The following is a 17338-nucleotide window of genomic DNA, read 5'->3' as shown; positions in this document are numbered from 1 at the left end:
GCACTCTTTTTGACGTGCAAAGGATTGGACACTGCTCTGTTAATACCATTGAATTTAAAAGACTGAAATTAGCTATTGACCAAATGTTTTGACATTCAGTAAATGTACTATCACATATCTGCCATCATTTCAAGTGTAGATGATAGTCGCTTAGACTTGACTCTAGAGTATGTCATCGTAAATCCTCACTTGTGCCATCAATGACCGGTATGAACGTTTAATGTGAATCATCACTAACTGGTTTAAAAGTCGCGACGATGTGTCTACACATTGAGTGCGATGTTTCTTGCTTGGGGAATGGGACACTCACTAGAAATGGTGATGATGCCACGGCTTCTTTCCTTTTATTCATAAAGCGTTGCTGTTGTTATTGTCATTCAGTAAGCCAATAAGGGGCATAACTCGAACACTATTAACGCCGAAGTTATGGGCCCTGCTACATCTTGTCTCTGGCAATAAGTACCAAGTTTTATGTGAATATTTTCAACAGTTTTGGGCTTAAGGTCAAGTCTTTGCACAAGGTTTAAGTCACAAAAGTTACCAGGTTATCGCAATAACTCGATTTATTTTCTTTATAAAATAGACCAGCTAATAAATTAATACACCGCGTCCCTAATAAAACCACGGTGACAAGCGGCGCCAAACGACGGCGATATTGTGGTTATCTCGCTATATTTGATGATGAAACATTTCCAAGTACTCTATAAGGATATGGGTTTTTCTACAAAGCTGAACTAGATGATGTCCTGTATCAGTAACCGGACGTAAAAAGCATTTCCTGGTAGACACGTCCACCATCAACGCTGTAAAACACTGCATGGAACACAGGATATGTATGGTTTGCCTTATGGGGAAGTAACCTTATCTTCTAAATTAAATATCAACTTGGCTTCGCTACTGAGAGAAACGGACAATAAAGCGAGATACATTGATTTGTCATTGATTTTGAACAGTAATCTTTATTATCAATACTTACAACGATAACAAGTGTACATGTCATAGTGATAATGAACAATGTTGACTTCACATCACTGCGAGATTCACATCAATAAATATGCTTCTCATAGTAAGAGGAACATTATAAAACACAAACAGACGATGTCTTAATACAAAGTAAGATGTTGTCTACACTGTCCGTGAACGATACAAAAAGAAAAGTATGTTCCTTCCTATGGAACCAGAAGACGGTTGAATGGCACTGGACCACTTGTTGGGTTAATGCCATAAAGTACCAGAATCTGCTGACAATCGAACCCCGTTTGCTCGAACTCGTTTGGTTCGAATTCCTCGTTGGCTCGAACCGGATGTTAAGGGCTGATTTCTTTATACTGAAGGAAAGAATACCCGCTTGGCTCCAGATATTTTCGCCGGTCCCTGGAGTTCCAGTCAACGGGGTTCGACTGTACTTAAAGTCGCTTGAAAAAGTCTGGCATTTATCTCAAGCTATTATAGTTAAGCTATTTTAATAAAACAACGCGTGTCAATCCTTGGAGAGGCAGACCACCAGTAGGCCCCATTTTCCCTGAAGTTCTTAAGGGTAACAGGCTTAAGTAGCTTATGTCATGAACCCAAATGTCTGACTTAATCTTCTTTTTACTGAAATTATTTCCAGATAATTCTGATTATCACGAGAAAATGTCTAAAAACTTCTTAAGAGTGTAAATATTACACAAAACATATTAAAACAAAATTAGTGAGCTTGCATGTAGCATTAGATTTGAGGGGGAGGGGTCGTTTCATTCAAGGATTTTAGTCCTAATATCAAGTATCTTTAATCTGTGTAATCGTCACTTTTATTTCTCCAGCAGTGTGTTCACAACTATATTTAGCAAAATTATGAAACTATGACACTACTTAAATTGACGATTAAAATCGACTATGATCTCCTTGAAACTACCCCCTAATGTTTTGAAAATTTGGAATATTTTAGTTACGCGAAACCAATACTCTTGATCATCGTTACAGTGTTTACGTGATTGTATTTTATCTCCTAATTGACTCAGATCGGTTTATACAAAGTTAAGACCTGTCATCACATACAAGCACTTGACATTGTCATATACATGTTGACATTTAAACCAGAAACATCTTTAACATCAAACGAGAATATACCTTTTTAAACAGAAAGAAAATATGTCGACAAAATCTGTAGACATAACAGGTCCTTACATTTACAACAGTAATTTAGAGAAAATATGGTAGGATGCAGTAATTTATCTGAAGTGATTTTTTTTGCGTGAATGCATCTTTCGGACTCCCACATTTAAAACTATGGATTCTGAGCAAGTCAATGAGAGTCCCTGGCGTAGAGTTGTGCACAGATGAATTAGAAAACAGTGCATGCGGTGGATGTACATGTATCCGTATAGTGGAGCCATCTTATCTATGGACGTAAGATGAAATATCGAGAGATCGAGCAATTCATTTGGATACTAAGGCGAGATTCAGAAATCAAAATCATGTATTAATTGCAAACTAAAACATACTGCAAGCTTTCTAGCCAACCAATTTGTTTCAAAATATATCGCGCTAATTAAAGGATTCCAAAAGACGATTGTACGACCCACTCAAGATGAGATGGTCTCAATGGGTTCCCTGGAAATATAATAGGAGTACAGGACTTGGAACGCGCAGCAAGCTGAATCACTGAAGACCCAATTCTGAACACCACAACGTTAGGTACTACGATACTAGCTCTCGTTTAAAATCACACGCTGCTTCAAGCTCTTGTTAGACATCACAATCACATCTATATTCATTAAATGCACCAAATTTTAAGCTAATTATAGTCCACTATCATCTATTTAAAGACATGCTGGCACCAGTGTCTATATGGTCATTTGTATTCTCAGTGATGTGATCCCCGGTGGTTCTAGGAATGGCCTGAATTCTAAACTGCCCCGGGTGTAGCACTATTCCTAGTGTGAAAGACTTAGGGTCTAGCGGCGGTGGGGATCCCTCCGACCGGAAGTGGTACCTCTGCAGAAGCGCTGTGGTGAACAGGTAGAGACGATTCTTGGCAAGCGTCTCTCCCAGACAAACCCGTCTTCCCGCGCCGAATGCCAAAAGTCTGTAAAGTGTGAAGTAAAAAAAATCAGACTGGATACCAAACATACATTCACGCCATACGTCTTTATTGCAAATAATTTCCCCTAATCGCTTTCTTGAATTTCAGCACCTCTGGTCAATATCCATTACATTAAATTCAGTATTTCCCGAATAACATTTCATAACATAATAAAGATAAAAGTTTTATAAGCATTATTAATGTTACATCAACATCACAGCCATACAAAGATACACAGTATGAGACTTATTATACAAAAATTGTATTAGAAATATAACCATTTTAAATTACCTCTTCCGGCAGTAATGGTGTGCGGGCACAAGGCGACCAGAGTCCGTCAAGAACCGCTCCGGTCGGAAGTTCCATGGGTCCCCCCACACTGTCTTGTCGTGGTGCAAGCTCCACAGGTTCATGTATACCTGCAGACAACGGGGGTCATGCACGCTTATTTATACATGTATGAGTAGCAACTATTTGTATAGATAAAACAAACTAAATATTGTTAGGAGCAAGCGTGCGGTGTGGGCTTAGAAACGGAGGTGGCAATACAGAAATCATGATCCCGGGTATATGTTCTGTTTTTACCGATTTTTCAGAATATCTGGAGTAAGGTCCAAATACGCCAATCGTTCATACAAACAAGGGTCATCTACTAGTCAATCACAACTTACTCATGAAGTTTCATGGTCTTTTGTCAGACCGTGCTTAAGCGTCAAACCATTCGTAATGTATCATATACACTTTATTATAACGTTGGCTGTGACCTTGCCCTTTGACCAACCGACAACAAAATAACGCGGTCATATATTTACAAATACAATTAACCAGCGAACTGCCATGGTATAATGTCAAACCCCTCTCAAATACTTGTGCAATTAAAGCACTGTTAACCCTGACCTTGATATTTGACCCTAGGACAAGCACCATGTTCTTATTAAGGGAAAACAGAGAAGTTTCATGGCCGTAGTTCCAACCATTCTCAATAAGTACAGGGAAAGGTGTTCTACAGGGAAAGGTGTTCTATAAAAGCCTTTGGCTTCATACTCAATCCTTCAATTGTTTATGTTCTGTTGTATAACTATATATATATTACAAAATAAATACTGTTTAAACCAAGTTGTACAAATAAAATCTTTATGACAATATGGATCTTGACCTTTGACCTATGGACCAACACAAAGTGGTTATCTACTGGTCAAGGGCAACCTACCACTTACGTTTCATTGTCCTGAGTCAAATCATTCTCAGGTAATAGTGCGGAAAAAACTGTCATTACACTGTTAATCGTGACATTGACCTATTGACCTCCGAAAAATAGAGGTCATCGACTAATCAAGGGCAAGAAACCACTAAAGTACAATAGTCTGGGTTCAAACCGTTATACTGTACGGACAAGTCTTGGAACTCCAACCAAAATTTGCAAACCTATTACCCTTCTTACAAACGGTGAAGAAAATGGGGGGGGGGGTTTCCTTAAATTTTATAACTTTAAGAATAAACAAGAGTCTCAACTATGCCATGTTCTAGCATGTTTCAATAACATCTCTCTTAACACGGACTTTAATGACACTTTTTATTACTTTTACTTTTTGTACTGCGTGAATAGGAGCTTTAATTTCAATGTGACCTAAAGGCATGGCAGATATTACTCATTTAAAAAACCCTCAATCGTAAGCCAACACGGCTAACAGTACATTGCAGCCTTGTTGGTTTGTTACTACAATGATGTACAATGTAAGGCCTGTCAGCGGGAAGGGCGGTAACCGCATATTACTTCCTCCTGACCTAAGCTAATGCTAGGGCATTTGAAGTGGTTGTTTGGTTAACAAGTGGAGCGGCTTACCACATTTTTCCCACTCTGCTTAAAATAGCAAAATTGCATTTCAATAATTCCCGATGTCGTGTCATTGTTCAAGTCAAAATGTATGACCATTAACTGTTAAAGCACGAGCATGAAATAAAATGGAACATATGTATGTGTATTACAATAAACACATGATCAGACGGGTGGTGGGGATGCCATTTTTGAGTTTTAGTATCTCTTGGTAAAGCTTTGATACGAGCTTAAGAGCGGACATGAAATACTTTATCATATGAAATAAAAATGGCATTCCACCAACATTTTTGTTCAGCCTTAAGTGTGTTTTAGATACACCACGGAGTATGTTCTTTACTTGTCATAGGCTAGGAATGTCGCCATTCATTCAATGATCTGCCCTCTGTCCTTCGCTAACATAAACTCACATCACTTTCAATTTTTGAGAACACAGCTCATTTCAAACGCGCAGGGGAATTCAGAAAACCCAAGGACTTCATAATGTTAAATTGTTTAAAGATCACCTGGGGCAGACTATATTGAACAAACAACAAGTGTTGAATAGTTAACGTTCAGATCTCAGCAAGCCTTTATCAAATACAAATATTAAAGCAAATTTTCAATAAAATCCCCCTGGGTTCATTCACCAGTGATGACCAGGGATTGAAATGGTTATATAAACTAGAGCTAAGTTACACTAATTTAGAAACAAAGAGGCACTGGTAATTGAATTAACGTAGGTGATTGAGATGTTTATCTTAAGTCATTACTACACACTATCGCACAATCTACATCGTGCCTTAACGGAAAAAAAAAACAATTAAAACAAATGAACCAATACCGAGTACAGCTAATAATAATGCGGCTAACGATTTTGCAGTTTGGTTACGGCAGGCAGTGTATGCGCTGCAATGCAACAGTCGTACACAAAACCCAGCAGCATTAGCTAAAATCAGCCGAACTCGGGTCAGAACAATCGGAACACCTAGGCCATTTTCCATCGAATACTACCTCGGATGTATATAGACGGTTTACAATGTCAAAAGTATTTACATTAAACTACGCTGCAAGAAGATCGCGTAGTAATCACAATTTAGCAGTTTAGTCTAAAGACTTATTTCTCAGGAATCTTAATTAGTTAAGCAATAAAAATTCAATGGAAATCAATTTGAATTTAACACGTTAAAACACTACAATAATTATATTATCTTTTTTATATATTTTACGAACTACTTTTACTGATGCACCGGCATAAACCCGAATATGTTTTCGATGGAAAATGGCCGAATTGTTCCGATTGTTGAAAACTGCCCTGGTGTTCCGATTGGGGACAGCTTCACCGAAACCTTACCGTTGTATTCTTTGGTATTCGTTTCCCACATATAGACGTATCACAGATGGTGGCGTGGGGCACGGCTAATGGCACGTGAGAAATGTACCGTAAAGTCTCGTATAAACACGCCTCTGTGTACGGCATGTGTTCACGGTCGCCAAGCGACGGCGCACGTGCCCCACCCACCACGTGATCTAATTCCTCGTGTAGACGATGTTGGATTTCCGGTTTATGTAGTAGCACCAGAAGTAGACATGTCACAGCAGTGGTAGTGGTGTCTGTGCCTAAAAAGTAGGCCGTGATTTAAATTCCAAAATAATAAACATATAAAGAAATATCTGCCGTCTTTTAACTAAGTTATTGCTGTATGTTTCGTTCCAATATGATACGCGTCTCTTAAATTTGAGTAGTATATAGTAAAGAGAATTGTAACCCATATTTATGGTATACTTTAGCATTAGCAATTACCGGCAAGTATAAGGTTTGTAAATGTTTCTTTCAGGGTATCCTCGGAGATGTCAAACTCGGAGTTGTTCGGATCTCGTGCCAGTCTCTGTAGGTCGCGTACAACACAGTTGTCGGTTTTGGCACTCTCCTGAAACAACACATACATAGATATTTAGATCTGCGGTTTTAATCCCATTGGAGGAGGTGGGGCGTGCGGATCATCGAATGCAAGCTACTTTGGTTACCCCACCCCTAGGGCATGGTAATTTGTCAAAATCCCTGAAGCCCTCATCAAAGATCGCGACATATATTTCTGCTTATATAGATAACAGAGTCTTGCATGCACCCTTCCATACTTTGCCACCTCGATGTCGGAATTCTTCAAGATTCTAAACAGTCTTTAAACTATTTGTAACGTTTTTGTTTCTGTTCAACACAATACAAACAATAACACCTACATGCGCACTATCACAGTTGTGTTGATGATCCGCCCAGAACTGGTTTCTAAGGTCGACCGCGGTTTTCAGGGCTCGGAACTCGTCCCTGAGAAAGTTGAGCGCCGGGAACTGGTCTAGAATCCTGCTGGAGCCGGGCCCAAACGAGTGGTTAAACAGTCCGTTAATCTCCTTAAGTCTGTTCAGCCCCGGGCCTTCGTGTGGGAGGCGTAGTCCGAGAGCCTGGAGTAACAGTGTCATTTTTAATTTTAACTTTAATGGTAAGTTTTAACGCTTTAACCCTTTATCCTTGGTCGTATAGTGTCTGTCATTGGTGTTTTGCGGTCCCCTGTATGTCAACGTCAGACAGGCCGGCACTATAATTGTTTACGGAATGTGTGCCGTCTTTCGTGTGAATTTAAACGTTAGAAAAACGTTAGAAGAAGCTTCAAAAACCGTAATGAAATGCAGACGAGAAGGTCATTCCAAATACATGCACGTTAATACTTAAACTTTGTCGCCGAAATACCGACGCCGGCTATCCCACCACTGTATATCGATCGTGAAACATTTTTGAGAACGGTTGTTTTATCGAAATTGTTCTTAAGCCTTGAACGTAACGATTCCAGTAATGTCAAAACAATTAAAATATAACCAATTACCCTCGCGAATGGCCTTGACATTTGACCCATATATGCAGTGCTTTTAAGTCGTTAAAAATTGTGCCCAATTATTTGAAGTTCATAAACGATTGTTCAGATTTAAAGTTTACACTCTTGTTTACGTATTAGTTGCTAACTTTCAAATCGTGACTGCTCTAGAAGTAATGGATACACTTGTGATCTGCACACAAGATTTGAGACCTCTGTTTCATTTGTACTTGTTAATATTCAAATATGTGAGCACATCATGAAATGTTTCACATTTATAAGTTCCCAACGATGTCGTTAATCACAGTGTTATCTTGAACGAAGTCCCATTCTATATTGAGTGTGATTTTGAGCGTTGACGTACAGGGTCTTTAACAAATAAGCCGTCTTGTCATTTGTGCTAATAGATTTTAAAATCCTCCGATGCGCTGCGAAGTTACTGTCCCGACAAGCCAAAATACAGGGATCTTTACCAATGACCCCTAATTGTGACCTTGACATTTAATATACACGGTCTTGCAAGCGAAACGCCGTCTAATTATGGTGAACGTATTTAATCTAAAATCCCCTTATACATGACCAAGTTATAGCCCGGACAAGCCATCATTTGGCGGATGGAAGACATACACATACACAAACACCGAGCCATCATGTCGACTACTACACAGCGGGCTTGACAAAAAACGCACGTCGGCTTTTTCTAAAGAAATGAAGAATGAAGGACTCAATGGTACCACTTTGGGTTTCCGTATATCGACAAACTCGCGCCAAAACGGAATCAAGAAAAAAATGACATACCAGGTCCAGCATGATGTTACACGCGGAGTCATAGAGGAGACTCCAGGGGTCAAAGGTCAGGTTGGGTGCAGCCTCGATCCGGGCAACCAACACCTCGATCTCGGTACCGCACCGAGCCTCAAGCCGGTCCAGTCCGTTTCCGTACATGCGCAGTGACGCGTGGATCTGCTTCCGCAGAAACTGGAAAATAAATAAATGAGTGAATTTTAAGGAACTCGCTCATATACTATTATAGACTTCATGTTAGTGCCATTTGTATGTATTTAATGTAAGCGCCATATGCTTCATGCTAGCGCCAGTTGAATAGAGAGATTTAAAGATGGTGCCATTTTTAAAAAATCTGTTGAATGTTCTCACATAATATGTCAACAGTTGGTCGGGTGGTCAAATATAAAACAGGAAATAAACGCGTTCCGTCTCGAAACAAGACAAGAGTTGACTTTCACAAAATTAAGGTATAACATACACAGATGACAAAGCATAATCCATTTAAACTTGTTTAACACAAGGAAATAAACTCTCAAAAATTGGTGGACACAATTCGAACACTCGAAAGTTGGGCGGTGTATTTGACACACTACCTGAACAGTATTGTAAACGCGGCCATCTCTGATGCATCATCAAGTTTTCACGTAAAACCCGCCTTGTCGGTGCATGTTTAAGACCATGTCAGAAAAGTTTTCGACAAAAACACAAAATATGTTAGATAACTTTGTACTTTTCAAACTGATTACCTTGGTAACGGAAACATTAATGTCGTAGCCATGTATAATTAATTTTGCCCATGTCGGACACAGCCGTAAATACCATTTTGTGTCATTTTGATTTTAGAGATTTGTTGCCTAGATGGTCATGGTCCAAGGGAGATAATTTGACCAATTATAACAAGGTTGACACGCTTCAGTATTAGATCAACTTTTTACTGAAAATGATTCATCTCACTAATCCTACCTGGAGTTTTGGCGTGTACGTCTGCCAGACGATGGAGTTCCGGTTCCGGTCCTGGTAATCGGTGCGCGTCATGTGTGGCCGCCCCGCAAAGTCGCTCCCGCGAGTCACCAGCGCCTCAAAAATGCTCTCGTAACTAGATAGCACCACGATCTCCTCCCCGTACAGGCTGAACCGGAACACCGACCCGTACTTCTCATACCAGTCCGTGAGCACCAAGTGCGTCCGTGACATGTCGAACAGGTTGCCGACGACCGGCCATCGCCAACCGACGGCTGGTATATCTGCATACTTTAGTCTGTGTCGATACGTGGTTTTGTACAGATGGAACAGGAAGAGCACAAGGAGAGTGGTTGCTAGGACGATGGTCAACATGGTGGATGATCCGCCTGAGGGGTAAGGTAGCGAATTAGTGTGGTGATTAAGGATTGACAGCTGGTATTTATCATAGAAAGAACGTTCAAACTTGCATCGCGTCGCAAATTGGCGAATAAAACATCTATAGCTACTGTTTTGTTCGATGAAAGCCGAGCCCTTGTTATTGACAAAGGCAACACGTTTAACATTGAACATATCTAAGGGGACATGCAGTTTCACACATCCAGGCGTACACAGCTGTGCATGATGCAATAATTAGTGACATTTCAAAATATCATGACATCTGAAGGAAAGTAAGACAACATCCATGGAGTGAACAAAAAATAAAAGTACAATGTATGCTTAAAAACGTGATCAAAATGAATATCTACGATTACTAGAATGACAATTGCACTTCGGATTAACGTCATTACTCCCGTTACTGACGTTTGTAACATTACATATACATGCATATTGTATATAATGCCGTATGATATACGCTACATTTATTAGTTTTCATACTTTCTTTTGCAGTTACCTCGTACTTCTTGTGACTGTTATGATCAGCATGAAGATTAAAATCTATAAAAGACAATCGGCGACTGGATTTGACGTGAGAAAGGGGAAACCGGTTGGGTATTTTAGCGTCTTCAGCCTTCCCCTCCCCGATTCTTGGATCCGCTACTGATCAGTGATTTTCTCTTTCTTTACAGTCAATCACTGCCTGCACGTATTCCCATATGGCAGCATTGACATTATGGCTTGTCCCCGCTAGTCCCCAGCTAACCATTCCGATGCCAAATAGGAACATTTACCCCCACCAATTGATGGGCGGTGTATTTGAAAGAGTTTTTTCTCTCTGAGTGAGAGCCGCGATTAATGAAATCAGCAATGACCCCGAGTGCAATTATTTTATTAAGAATGTATGGGTGCCATCTTTACAGCCACCCCGCTGGTTCAAAGTTAAGTCGTCATCCAAGGGAGTCCCGTGCCCACTCGGCGCCAGCGGATTAAAGGCTGCTTATTGCCGCAAGTGTTGATAATTTTTATACTGTTTTGTGCCTGCATGGATAGCCAACTTTAATGGATATATATTGCTTTCAAATATGAAGTAAACTACCGCGTTAAATGTATCATTGAAGATAAAATGAAACTTCCTTAATCTTTAACACCAAACACACACACACAAACACTTATGACTCATTTTCACGTCTTATATATTTAAATAAATTATCAATTTATTAATAAATATACTTAATTCAAAGGGAAATGTACAGTATACTTGATTTAAAGTCTGAAGGTACAATTAGCCTTCCATATAATTCAACATCGCCTGGTACCTGGTGGCATTAATTTACCACTCGAATGATCTGATCTCATAATATTTCCTCCAAAAAGTGCATTTGTATACATACAGTTACGAATAAAAACGGATCGGAATAAGTACCAACACGTATCTGTAGTTTGTTTATATATTCATTGCGCAAGAATAATGAATCAGCAACCAAAAAAGTAATATCAATAATACACAACAAACGGCTATGCATGATCATGCATCACTCGATTATCATACCAACATTGCATGCAACCGCGGTGATCAACCGCTTGGAAAAAACAACAACACTTAGTTATTGATAAGCGAAAAGGAAGAAAATGTCAAATACATGAAGTATCGCAATTACTGCAGCAAATGAAAACACGTTTAATGATTATTAATTAAAATGTACTCCGAGTTCTGAAGATGTGACATGCTTTTTACAACAATGCCGGTTTACATTAATCAATCACAACACAGTACGGTTCTAAGAGACCACAAAGAAACACTTACTTGTAGAAAGCTCCCTATTGAAAAGTTCCTGTCAGTGAAATGTGTATTTCAAAGCATTTTAGGTTGCAAATTGCTCTTAAAGCAAACCCACAAGGTTACAACGTTTGTATAGCGATAAGGTGAAGGTCGATAGGGAAGGTGAAGTGTGTAATGCAAGGGAGAGAATATCGATTGTATTGATCTTTTTACATTATCGAGTCGTTTCCCCTTTACTATAAAACATCAGTCTTATTTAATCATTTACGACGCCGTTTTTACGACATATTTATTTAATATGTATACTATTGAGTAATATGTATATACTAGTATTGAGTTTCATCCCTCTAAAAATTTTCGATCAAAGATCAATTTCTTACAAGTTAAATATTGTATTATGGAGTTATAAATAGCGGAGTTATAAATGATAATGCTCGTACGAATTATCGCCCATTTCAGCTCTTCAAGTCATGCCTCACCTGTCAGAAATTGTATTTGATCTTTATAGAGCACATTTAAGTAAACACTACTGCTTGTACTTATTTCAACACATTGTTACAGTAGTTTAAGCTTCATAGAGTAACTACAGGAAGTCATGCAAGGATAAGAACTGGATTGTTACATGGTTTCTGCGGATTTGCGAAATCGTTCGAGGGGAAATTTATTATGACTGCCATGTAAACAGCCATGTATACTAGCTGTCCCAGCTGACTCCTACCACAGCAGGTAAGATGATTTATTTGTATTAAAGACATGTTACTTAATAACGTTAATATGCGAACTTCCATTAAACTCCTAGAAGCAGTATGAATATAGTATATTGTAATTTTAGTTTCTTAATACGGCTGTCGGTATTATACTGTAGATTATATGTATATTTTTATATATCAATATACAGTTCATATTTTTTACTTTTATTTGCCTGCATAAATGTAAATGCATTATGATTTCTACTTCAGATATATACAATGAAAGTAAACTTCAAAGTATTTGGTAAAATGACATTGATTACAAGTAATTATACAAACTAGAGTAGTAGACCACCTTTATATGTCACCCAGTTGAAGGCTATTCATTTTGGACTGAATAGAGCTGGGTTTTCAATGAAAGTATTATCATGTGTCTTTGGCACGCTATGCCTGTAGATCTATGCGATACGACGGTCAATGTTGTTTGCACTCTGTTAACTCATACCATGGTGTATTCAAACCGAATTGCATTTGTTCCAGAGGTTATTTTAATCCGTGCGAAGGATGATGCCTGACCAAGCCTAACTCCCGCGCTGTTTCCCCGGAAGTTTTCGGCCGATGGACGGGCGGCTGCGCTTCCTGGAGACGCTGACTGAGGGACTAAGCGACATGTTGAAGTCGGGCAGCCACGCCGACACCACCATTGTCGTGGACGGCAGGGTCTTCCCCTGTCATAAGGTGAGGCATTCAACATATACAGAAACATTCTTTAAAGAGGTAACTACATATATTACAACTTGCAGTTGAAACAGTACACTGGCGTCGTAAAATGGCAATATAAATATGATAACAGAAATATTATTCTGAAATTATTCACAATATAAACAGTGTTAATGGATGTATAAGTGATCGATGAAATTCAAGACTGAACGAAGCTGAAATATTATAAACAGTCGTTCTAGTTTAGCCCGCTTTGTATTTTCTGTTCGCACCTGGACAGCCCAGATATTCATACACGTGCCCCCTCATTTCCGGTCCGACGGTCGCAGTGCCGTTAAATACTATTTTAACAAAATGGGGGCTGAATAGATAACCACAGAAAACTGTTATTCAGATCGTTTTGGCTCATACAGCTGTTCACAAAAAAGTGTCAAAAGATAATGCCTGGAATAGAATTAGTCTTAAGAAGAAGAAAAAACACACTTATCTATTATGGTCGTATGATTTTAACTTACGATACGGCTTCAAATTATTATTCGTATACTATATTATACTAGGCAAGGGTGAACGTGTGGTCAACGGTGATATCGTTGGTTCGAGCCCAACCAGCAGCCAGTCTTTTGTGGTCAAAAACATGATATCGGGACTGAATTCTACACGGGAAACGGACTCGAAATAGAGTAATAATTATTAAATACTAATAAGCTCAAGGACATTTCTTTCCTCGCAGGTGGTGTTGAGCGCGATGTCCCCGTATTTCGAGGCGATGTTCAGCCACGATATGATCGAGACCCGGGGAGGCATCGTCACCCTTTATGACATAGAGCCAGACATCTTCGACTGTCTACTTCGCTTCATGTACACAGGTGCGTAAATCCACTGGTCTTATGAGATATGTGTGAATTTCAAATAGATATGCATGGGGTTAGATGCATATTCTTGAGTGTGTGTATCCGCTGAATCAGTTCCAATACGCATTGCAGTTATAAATTGAAATGATTCTCTTTAGTATTTTTGATCTTTTGCCACGTACTTATAAACCATAGGTCCATGGTTTTGCTAGGATGAACAAACTAAAATCTTTCATCGAAGCGGGGTTGTGCTCTATTGTAATGGTTATGATGTTATTGTACGAGTATGGGTCTAGCTTCATGCAGATACTGTATTCATAAGTTTTGGTGCACCTTTGACTTATTGACTTGACCTCCACGCTTATGTGCATGTACAACACGACTTTAAATCTAATCGTTTTCATAAGTGATTATAGATCGAAGGTCAGAGTGTCCGCTCCTAATCTCGATCAATATTGATAACGATTTTAAGAAAGTTGCTTCCTGAAACTAATCAAGTTTAAAAGAGGTAAATGGGGTATGCGAGAATGGATTTGCAGACGAGTGATAACTAAACAACGAAATATCACAAAATCATTGGTCATTATATATGTATTTACCCCACAGGAGTTCATCGTATTAAGTGCAATTGAGCTGATATTTTATAGCCATTAAACCGTACCCTACAGCAAAACGCTGTGTTGCAGTGTTGCAGATGGGTCTACATGTTTTGCTAATGCGATGATTCAGATTGAAACACAAACTAATTTATATGCTATATCAGTTTAAGATTTAGAAACGTTGTGTCCAATGAACAAGCTAGCCGAATTAAAACTTCAAATATTCGATCGTTTCTCATTATGTTTAAAATTATCTAAACGTTGAAGGCTTACCCTGCGCTCATACAGAATGCTTTTAAACAAACATTAACTAATTAAAAAGAAAGCGTGATATTTTAAATCTGATTACAAATACAAACATTTCAAAAATCAATGCGTAGCTTTCAAGGCAGCGCTTCAAAGTATAAACACATATAATAAAATAGCTAGATGCGAACGCCCTTATTGAGTTACATTTACAAAGCTTCATAGTACTCTCCCTTGTATTTCAGGTGTTGATATCGTCGACGAGAGTAACGCTGAGCAGATCTTCAAGGCGTCGTCGATGCTGCAGATTCCGTGTCTCCAGGAGCGCTGCGAGGACTTCCTGTTGACGCAGGTATCACGTGACAATTGTATCGGCATCTGGAAGATTGCCCGAGCACACAATTGCAAGAATCTGGCGGAAATAGCGAACATCAGCATCGTGGAAAACTTTCTAGAAATTTGCCAATCAGACGACTTTCAAACGCTTGAGGCAGACGAAATGACCGCGCTTATTAGTAGCGATTCTCTCTCAGTTGATAACGAAGAAAGCGTCTGTGACGCCGTGGTTTCTTGGCTCAAGTTCGATCCTTCTCGACAATCTTGTATCGCGGACATTTTGAAAGTTCTACGGTTACCCTTAGTGACGCCGGACTATTTATTCGGTCTTCTGCAAGAGGACATAGAGCTAGATTCTAAAGCTAATGAGTACATACAGGAAGCGTTCAAATTCCATTTATGTCCAGCAAAACAAAATCAATTTTCTGCTGATAGATTTCAACAGAGAAAAAGAAGTGAAAGAAATGACTGCATTGTGATTGTCGGCGGCCTGTTAAAAACTGTCCCGCGATTCCAGACGACAAAAGAAGTCGTCTGCTACAGTTTTCAGAAGGAGCAGTGGTATTATCTTCCCTCAATGCCGTACGACCCAGGGTACGAATTCGCCGTATTCACCCATGGAACCAACGTGTACGTTTCCGGCGGTTGGTTGAAGCTACAGGGTATGGTCGTGTATAAGGCGGAGAAAAATAAATGGAAGGTTTGCGAAACAATGGCCAATGGTCGGTGCGGTCATTCGATGGTCGCCACGACAAACAAAATGTACGTGTTTGGCGGGCGGGACGGGACCGCGCCGGCTCTCACTAACATTGAGGAGTTTGATCTGAGGTCCAAGAAGTGGAAGATCGCCGGCGAACTTCTACTCGGCATTCGCTCAATGTCGGCTACCGTGTCTGGGGAGTATGTGTTCTTGTTTGGCGGCATAACGGAAAATGACAAAGACTCGGACAAGGTGCAATGCTTTGATACTCGTTTATACACTTCGACAATCATTGGTGATCTTCCGTTTGCTTGTCGTCTGACGCGCAGTGTTACCGTGGACCACACGGTCTACATACTTTTACCAGACGGCAGAATCGTCATATTAGATAATAATGTTACGTCACGGAAAAACATTCAAAAGCTCGCCGAGAGTTCATTTTCATTTGAAACATCCGACTCCGAGCAATCCAAATCGGACGTACCGCTTGCATCTCTGCGCGTGTCACCGCTTCTGCCCTCCCCTTCGTCACCAAAATCGTTTGTACTTCCCTCGCAAATGACTGAAAAGGAGAACGCCCTTGGAAAACTTGAGGGGCGTATCGCAGGCTTCAACCAACATCACTTCGAGGCAATCCAACATGGTGGCAATCTGCTGCTGATTGGCGGGAAAACTCCAGACAACACCATCCTCCGCGAAATTATGATAGTGGACCCCAAAACTGGAAAAATGGTCGGACAGATAGAAATGCCCGCTGCTAGATGGTGTTTTGGCGGAGAAAGAGTGCTAATACGGAAGGAATACCTTCAAAATGCTATAGGTGTCGTCTGACGAGTACTAACGGACGTCGCATGTCCTGTTTTAAACAACAAAACTTACTGTTGTTTCGTCATCAACTGATTTTGTTCAAAAGATCTGAAATTGTTACATATCTAATTTTTACATAAATGTATATATTTATTTTATTATTTCTTGTTAAGCTACTAATTTGTGACGGGGAGCCCGGTGTAGTCTTTCCTTGCGTTACTTTGTTAATCTTAAACAATATATACTAGTAAACACTTCCACATTCAAACTCGACAATTTTATTTTCTTCTTATTTTTTTATTATTTATAGCTCTTTTAATTATATTTTTATAAACCTGTTATGCTTTCATTGAACCCCGAGTGTAATGTCAGCCGTTTAGGGCACTTTACACAGCCTTGCTGTTGAGCTAGCTTTTCGATTGCTCCAGGTTGAAGGAGGGTTCGGGGTTCACACACCCTCTCCCCCCCCCCCCCCCACCCGTTCGGGCATACGCTCTTTCTTTCACAATAATGGTGTCAGAGGTAATTCCGTTCCGCCTGAATGTAATGGGGTGGTAACGGGTGGTAAATGACGGTAAGGGAATCTGCACAGGTCAGTACATCCAGTTTAGGGAATTCCGGCCCGGTCCCAAAAAGGTAAAAGAGGTAGGTTTTTGAGTCGGGGAGGAAGCGCAAGCATTTCCCTGTGTTACGATCCGGCTGGAAGCGTGACGCTGTTTGAGTTGTCAATTAAGTA

The 17338-nt window shown here is 39.8% G+C and overlaps 2 protein-coding genes across 2 annotated transcripts; one reads left to right on the top strand and one right to left on the bottom strand.

Annotated features, from left to right (window-relative positions):
- Positions 1-939: 939 nt before the first annotated feature.
- On the bottom strand, positions 940-11826 carry LOC128243324 (cytochrome P450 1A1-like). Its single transcript, XM_052961029.1, has 8 exons — positions 11679-11826; positions 9497-9882; positions 8546-8725; positions 7122-7340; positions 6685-6811; positions 6235-6500; positions 3359-3486; positions 940-3070 (listed from the first exon to the last, which is right to left on the bottom strand). The coding sequence occupies exons 2-8, from the start codon at positions 9866-9868 to the stop codon at positions 2797-2799; spliced, it is 1566 nt and encodes a 521-aa protein (XP_052816989.1). The 5' UTR covers positions 9869-9882; positions 11679-11826; the 3' UTR covers positions 940-2796.
- Positions 11827-12127: 301 nt separating this feature from the next.
- On the top strand, positions 12128-16872 carry LOC128243323 (kelch-like protein 24). Its single transcript, XM_052961027.1, has 4 exons — positions 12128-12380; positions 12884-13081; positions 13794-13929; positions 15005-16872. Exons 2-4 carry the CDS (start codon positions 12962-12964, stop codon positions 16624-16626), a joined length of 1878 nt encoding a protein of 625 aa, XP_052816987.1. The 5' UTR covers positions 12128-12380; positions 12884-12961; the 3' UTR covers positions 16627-16872.
- Positions 16873-17338: the final 466 nt, after the last annotated feature.

The sequence above is a fragment of the Mya arenaria genome, chromosome 8, assembly GCF_026914265.1.
Source record: "Mya arenaria isolate MELC-2E11 chromosome 8, ASM2691426v1".
Lineage (NCBI taxonomy): Eukaryota > Metazoa > Mollusca > Bivalvia > Myida > Myidae > Mya > Mya arenaria.
The sequence above is the reverse complement of the archived record's forward strand: the minus strand, read 5'-3'. Positions and strand labels throughout refer to the sequence as shown.

Coding starts and splice junctions, on each gene's coding strand:
- LOC128243324 (XM_052961029.1), bottom strand. CDS start 9,868: ATGTTGACCATCGTCCTAGCAACCACTCTCCTTGTGCTCTTCCTGTTC. Junction 6,501..6,684: donor TACAAACCTTATACTTGCCG/GTAATTGCTAAT, acceptor CCTACTTTTTAG/GCACAGACACCACTACCACT. Junction 3,071..3,358: donor CACCATTACTGCCGGAAGAG/GTAATTTAAAAT, acceptor CACACTTTACAG/ACTTTTGGCATTCGGCGCGG.
- LOC128243323 (XM_052961027.1), top strand. CDS start 12,962: ATGGACGGGCGGCTGCGCTTCCTGGAGACGCTGACTGAGGGACTAAGC. Junction 13,082..13,793: donor GGGTCTTCCCCTGTCATAAG/GTGAGGCATTCA, acceptor CTTTCCTCGCAG/GTGGTGTTGAGCGCGATGTC. Junction 13,930..15,004: donor ACTTCGCTTCATGTACACAG/GTGCGTAAATCC, acceptor CTTGTATTTCAG/GTGTTGATATCGTCGACGAG.